Here is a 7,190-nt window from a genome sequence, read left to right on the forward strand (position 1 = left end):
CCTGAATTTCAGGTTTGTAATGAAACTCCAAGCTAGGTGTGTTTGGCTTAGTATCAGGTAGATTGCCCCAGCTCTAACTGGATTAGCAGGATGGAGAAAAGGTGAATTTGCAGAGCTGTAGGAGGGAAGCTCACATGGCATCTGCCTGAAGGCTATTTAGCTCTAAGCAGTGCTGACCGTCCCTCACTTTCACAACTAACTATATTCTCCCTTTCCTGGTTTTGTTCTGTTTAAATGCTCAGCGAGGCTCAGTGTGTGAGGGGGGGGGGAAATGGTGCAACTACACCATCAAATCCCAAATCCACTTCATCCATTTTTATTTGCTTGCTGTGAACATTCGCAAAAATGAGATTTTGGTCCTACAAATGTCTGGGGTAGGCGGAAGAGCCCATCTGTGTTCATGAAAATACACCTTTGGACAGAAATGGGGGTGTTTCATGCTGGCCTGATCCAAAACCCATTGAAGTCAATGGATAGATCCACTGAAGTCAATATGAGTCTCTCCATTGACTTCAATAAGGGTTGAATCAGGTCCTAAATACACCTGATGTAGTTTGTAATGTGAATCAGATACCTTGCGAATTTACTTAGCCCTGGAGCAGTGTTCCCAACACCCTTTGAGAGAGGCCTGACAAAGAAGAGTCAGAGTCCAGCAGCCTTGCCTCAACCTTCTAAGCTGTTAAACATTCCTGTTTAATCCTTGAATCCTTACTGTTTATATTACAGAAGCACTCAAGGCCCCAGTCATGAGGGCAGCCCTAAGATCTGGAAAGGAGGAGTTCTTGAGTGTAATTTTTCCCAGATGGTCCCAATATCATTTTGAGACCCAGTTGGGTAGCAGACCTGTCATAGCCCCTGACGCTGTGGTAGCTAAGCACCAGTGATTAAGATTCACACAGACATCCATCATATGCTCACATATACAAGGTGTAGCAGCTCTGCTTCATATTCATTCTCTCTCATTCTTGTTTTAACTTGTCTTTGGTTACGGAAAATGTATTTTGCAAAAAAAGGCAAACATTGCAATATCTCAAATACTTCTGTGTGGTGACTGTTGGCATAACAGGCCTGCAGAGTGTGTTTCCTCCCCTTTAAGTGGCTGATCCACATAAAGGACAACTGCCTACAAGTGCTGCCATCTTACAAAGTTACTCCTTCAGCTCAGATAGTAGAGGTCTATGCTTTAGTGGTTCCTGGTTCAAACACTGCCGATGACTCACATCGGGAATCACGGCCCTGGTAAAGGCAATCTTGTCAATGGCAGCCACTGTAAATGAAACTAAGACTGTCACGGAATCTGCTTGGCTAACGTCTCTTAAACCTTGATTTCTATTAAAATCTCAAAAAGAAAAGGAGTACTTGTGGCACCTTAGAGACTAACTAATTTATTTGAGCATAAGCTTTCGTGAGCTAAAGCTCACTTCATCAGATGGCTCACGAAAGCTTATGCTCAAATAAATTGGTTAGTCTCTAAGGTGCCACAAGTACTCCTTTTCTTTTTGCGAATACAGAGTAACATGGCTGTTACTCTGAAACCTGTTATTAAAATCTCACAATTCCTTATTGGCCTTTGTTACAATTATTGTCCACACCTTTATTTTCAGACTGATGTTAATTACACTAATGAGTCATTTCATCATTAGGCCAATGAAGTTTAATCCTTTTCTCCAACAGGCATCCATGATCTGCCATCTTCATTCTGTAATAGAGGGCACACCTAGCTCTCTGGTTCTGCCATGAGTAAGTATAAGGGCCTCAACAAACCACACTGCAACTGATGAATCGTTTTATGACCATTAATAACTTAGCCCTGGTCTACACTAGGACTTTAGGTCGAATTTAGCAGCATTAAATCGATGTAAACCTGTACCCGTCCACACGATGAAGCCCTTTATTTCGACTTAAAGGGCTCTTAAAATCGATTTCCTTACTCCACCCCTGACAAGTGGATTAGCGCTTAAATCGGCCTTGCCGGGTCGAATTTGGGGTACTGTGGACACAATTCGACGGTATTGGCCTCCGGGAGCTATCCCAGAGTGCTCCATTTTGACCGCTCTGGACAGCACTCTCAACTCAGATGCACTGGCCAGGTAGACAGGAAAAGAACCGCGAACTTTTGAATCTCATTTCCTGTTTGGCCAGCGTGGCAAGCTGCAGGTGACCATGCAGAGCTCATCAGCAGAGGTGACCATGATGGAGTCTCAGAATCGCAAAAGAGCTCCAGCATGGACCGAACGGGAGGTACGGGATCTGATCGCTGTATGGGGAGAGGAATCCGTGCTATCAGAACTCCGTTCCAGTTTTCGAAATGCCAAAACCTTTGTCAAGATCTCCCAGGGCATGAAGGACAGAGGCCATAACAGGGACCCGAAGCAGTGCCGCGTGAAACTGAAGGAGCTGAGGCAAGCCTACCAGAAAACCAGAGAGGCAAACGGCCGCTCCGGGTCAGAGCCCCAAACATGCCGCTTCTATGATGAGCTGCATGCCATTTTAGGGGGTTCAGCCACCACTACCCCAGCCGTGTTGTTTGACTCCTTCAATGGAGATGGAGGCAATACGGAAGCAGGTTTTGGGGACGAAGAAGATGATTATGACGACGAGGTTGTAGATAGTTCACAGCAAGCAAGCGGAGAAACCGGTTTTCCCGACAGCCAGGAACTGTTTCTCACCCTGGACCTGGAGCCAGTACCCCCTGAACCCACCCAAGGCTGCCTCCTGGACCCAGCAGGCGGAGAAGGGACCTCCGGTGAGTGTACCTTTTAAAATACTATACATGGTTTAAAAGCAAGCATGTGAAAGGATTACTTTGCCCTGGCATTCGCTGCTCTCCTGGATATACTCCCAAAGCCTTTGCAAAGGGTTTCTGGGGAGGGCAGACTTATTGTGTCCTTCATGGTAGGACACTTTACCACTCCAGGCCAGTAACACGTACTCGGGAATCATTGTACAACAAAGCATTGCAGTGTATGTTTGCTGGCGTTCAAGCAACATCCGTTCGTGTGTTATCCTCAGGAGAGTGAGATATAATCCATGGTCACCTGGTTGAAATAGGGTGCTTTTCTTCAGGGGACACTCAGAGGAGCCCATTCCTGCTGGGCTGTTTGCCTGCGGCTGAACAGAAATGTTCCCCGCTGTTAGCCACAGGGAGGGGGGAGGGTTGAGGGGGTAGCCACGCGGTGGGGGGAGGCAAAATGCGACCTTGTAACGAAAGCACATGTGCTATGTATGTAATGTTAACAGCAAGGTTTACCCTGAGAGAGTGTAGCCAGTGTTTTATAAAATGTGTCTTTTTAAATACCGCTGTCCCTTTTCTTTTCTCCACCAGCTGCATGTGTTTCAATGATCACAGGATCTTCTCCTTCCCAGAGGCTAGTGAAGATTAGAAAGAAAAAAAAATGCACTCGAGATGAAATGTTCTCCGAGCTCATGCTGTCCTCCCACACTGACAGAGCACAGACGAATGCGTGGAGGCAAATAATGTCAGACTGCAGGAAAGCACAAAATGACCAGGAGGAGAGGTGGCGGGCTGAAGAGAGTAAGTGGCGGGCTGAAGAGAGGGCTGAAGCTCGAATGTGGCGACAGCGTGATGAGAGGAGGCAGGATTCAATGCTGAGGCTGCTGGAGGACCAAACCAGTATGCTCCAGTGTATGGTTGAGCTGCAGCAAAGGCAGCTGGAGCACAGACTGCCACTACAGCCCCTGTGTAACCAACCGCCCTCCTCCCCAAGTTCCATAGCCTCCACACCCAGACGCCCAAGAACGCGGTGGGGGGGCCACCGGCCAACCAGCCACTCCACCACAGAGGATTGCCCAAAAAAAAGAAGGCTGTCATTCAATAAATTTTAAAGTTGTAAACTTTTAAAGTGCTGTGTGGCATTTTCCTTCCCTCCTCCACCACCCCTCCTGGGCTACCTTGGTAGTCATCCCCCTATTTGTGTGATGAATGAATAAAGAATGCATGAATGTGAAGCAACAATGACTTTATTGCCTCTGCAAGCGGTGATCAAAGGGAGGAGGGGAGGGTGGTTAGCTTACAAGGAAGTAGAGTGAACCAAGGGGCGGGGGGTTTCATCAAGGAGAAACAAACAGAACTTTCACACCGTAGCCTGGCCAGTCATGAAACTGGTTTTCAAAGCCTCTCTGATGCGTACCGCACCCTCCTGTGCTCTTCTAACCGCCCTGGTGTCTGGCTGCGCGTAACCAGCAGCCAGGCGATTTGCCTCAACCTCCCACCCCGCCATAAACGTCTCCCCCTTACTCTCACAGATATTGTGGAGCACACAGCAAGCAGTAATAACAGTGGGAATATTGGTTTCGCTGAGGTCTAAGCGAGTCAGTAAACTGCGCCAGCGCGCCTTTAAACGTCCAAATGCACATTCTACCACCATTCTGCACTTGCTCAGCCTGTAGTTGAACAGCTCCTGACTGCTGTCCAGGCTGCCTGTGTACGGCTTCATGAGCCATGGCATTAAGGGGTAGGCTGGGTCCCCAAGGATACATATAGGCATTTCAACATCCCCAACAGTTATTTTCTGGTCTGGGAATAAAGTCTCTTCTTGAAGCTTTTGAAACAGACCAGAGTTCCTGAAGATGCGAGCGTCATGTACCTTTCCCGGCCATCCCACGTTGATGTTGGTGAAACGTCCCTTGTGATCCACCAGAGCTTGCAGCACTATTGAAAAGTACCCCTTGCGGTTTATGTACTCGCCGGCTTGGTGCTCCGGTGCCAAGATAGGGATATGGGTTCCGTCTATGGCCCCACCACAGTTAGGGAATGCCATTGCAGCAAAGCCATCCACTATGACCTGCACATTTCCCAGGGTCACTACCCTTGATATCAGCAGATCTTTGATTGCGTGGGCTACTTGCATCACAGCAGCCCCAACAGTAGATTTGCCCACTCCAAATTGATTCCCAACTGACCGGTAGCTGTCTGGCGTTGCAAGCTTCCACAGGGCTATCGCCACTCGCTTCTCAACTGTGAGGGCTGCTCTCATCTTGGTATTCATGCACTTCAGGGCAGGGGAAAGCAAGTCACAAAGTTCCATGAAAGTGCCCTTACGCATGCGAAAGTTTCGCAGCCACTGGGAATCGTCCCAGACCTGCAACACTATGCGGTCCCACCAGTCTGTACTTGTTTCCCGAGCCCAGAATCGGCGTTCCACAGCATGAACCTGCCCCATTATCACCATTATGCATGCATTGGCAGGGCCCATGCTTTCAGAGAAATCTGTGTCCATGTCCTGATCACTCACGTGACCGCGCTGACGTCGCCTCCTCGCCCGGTAGCGCTTTGCCAGGTTCTGGTGCTGCATATACTGCTGGATAATGCGTGTGGTGTTTAATGTGCTCCTAATTGCCAAAGTGAGCTGAGCGGACTCCATGCTTGCCTTGGTATGGCGTCCGCACAGAAAAAAGGCGCGGAATGATTGTCTGCCGTTGCTCTGACGGAGGGAGGGGCGACTGACGACACGGCTTACAGGGTTGGCTTCAGGGGGCTAAAATCCACAAAGGGGGTGGCTTTACATCAAGGAGTAGTTCAGGCAGGACTTCACGGAGGGTTCCAATAAGAAATGGTGCACCTAAGTTATTGTTCTTATTGGAACAAGGAGGTTAGCCTGGCCTCTGATTGATACATGGCTAGATCTACCTCGCTGCACCTTCTCTGTGAGTGACTGCAGTGTGACCTAGAGGAATGAGTCCCCTAGACAGGGGAGGAGGCAAATGAGTACAAAACAAATCTGGTCTATTTCTTGTTTTGATCCACTCCATCTATCTTTTACATCTTTGGCTGGCAGCAGACGGTGCAGAAGGACATATTGCCTGCCTGCTCGCCATAAGACGGTTCAATAGGACTGACTGCCGGACTAAAGAGAATGACCTGGTCAAGTCACTAAAAATTTAGTCCCTGCGCCCATGTCTGCCCAGGCGCTCCTGATCGACCTCACACAGGCGACCAGGAGTACCTCGGACATGACGAGGACGGCTACCAGTCGTATTGTACCGTCTGCTGCCACAAGGCAATGGGTTGCTGCTACTGTGTAGCAATGCCGTGCCGCGTCTGCCAGCACCCAGGAGACATACGGTGACGGTTACCTGAGCGGGCTCCATGCTTGCGGTGGTATGGCGTCCGCACAGGTAACTCAGGAAAAAAGGCGCGAAACAATTGTCTGCCCTTGCTTTCACGGAGGGAGGGAGGGAGGGAAGGGGGGGACTGACGATATGTACCCAGAACCACCCGCGACAATGTTTCAGCCCCATCAGGCATTGGGATCTCAACCCAGAATTCCAATGGGCAGCGGAGACTGCGGGAACTGTGGGATAGCTACCCACAGTGCAACGCTCCGGAAGTCGACTCTAGCCTCGGTACTGTGGAAGCACTCCGCCGAGTTAATGCACTTAATGCACTACTGTGGGGACACACACACTCGAATATATAAAACCGATTTCTAAAAAACCGACTTCTATAAATTCGACCTTATTCCGTAGTGTAGACATACCCTTAGACCATGTGTGAGCTAAAAGAAAAATAAGGCCAAGTCTGGGCTTCGGGAGGCACCTTTCTCTGTTTAGAGATCTGTGAATAGGAACCAGCTCCTGACAGACATGTGGCTTTGGTGCCTAGGGCATTTCTTGTGTGAATGAGTTAGGTGCCTGCCTTGCTTCACACAAACAAGCAGGAGGAGGGGCATGGGCCGAAGTCTGGGGTTTAGGTACCTTTGTGGAGCTGGGCCTAATTGCCTTTGATGTGTTAATTTCAATGGAATAATAGGCCCAGAACCCAGAGAGGCCGTCTAAAAACATTCTTCTCACTGTTCACCACCACACAGGTTCAGGGCGTTGAGTACAGAGACCGCAGCCTGCTTAGTACCATAGCAACAACCACCAATAAAAAAATCTTTAGAATCTTTCATGAAAGGCACAGAAAGAGGAGGAAAACCAGTTCAAGCATTTGCAGTATTAAGTAAGGCTTTCATTTTATCAGTACCCCTGAATTACTTTAACCTCTTTCATGCTGTACAGTGACAGTCATGTTAACACCATTGAGACTCTGGGCCCATTTATATCACCAAAATTAACACAACATAATTTGGCGATCCAGCCAGGAGTGTAAGGGTTAATATGCATTAATCTTTGCAAACAAGCCTTTGTTTTCAAATTCAGTTTAAATAGTAAAAGGTTTTGTTTTG

The 7,190-nt window shown here is 48.5% G+C and overlaps 1 protein-coding gene across 1 annotated transcript; it reads left to right on the forward strand.

The window, feature by feature from the left end:
- Nucleotides 1–2,138: 2,138 nt before the first annotated feature.
- Nucleotides 2,139–3,977, forward strand: LOC141996810 (uncharacterized). The gene is made up of 2 exons (XM_074969106.1): nt 2,139–2,746; nt 3,326–3,977. Exons 1-2 carry the CDS (start codon nt 2,164–2,166, stop codon nt 3,844–3,846), a joined length of 1,104 nt encoding a protein of 367 aa, XP_074825207.1. The 5' UTR covers nt 2,139–2,163; the 3' UTR covers nt 3,847–3,977.
- Nucleotides 3,978–7,190: the final 3,213 nt, after the last annotated feature.

Source organism: Natator depressus, chromosome 12 (genome assembly GCF_965152275.1).
Source record: "Natator depressus isolate rNatDep1 chromosome 12, rNatDep2.hap1, whole genome shotgun sequence".
NCBI classification, from domain to species: domain Eukaryota; kingdom Metazoa; phylum Chordata; order Testudines; family Cheloniidae; genus Natator; species Natator depressus.

What these genes read in the sequence shown, in the direction of transcription:
- LOC141996810 (XM_074969106.1), top strand. Translation starts at nt 2,164, where the DNA reads ATGCAGAGCTCATCAGCAGAGGTGACCATGATGGAGTCTCAGAATCGC. An exon ending in AGGCGGAGAAGGGACCTCCG is followed by an intron (nt 2,747 to 3,325) that starts GTGAGTGTACCT and finishes TTTCTCCACCAG; the next exon opens with CTGCATGTGTTTCAATGATC.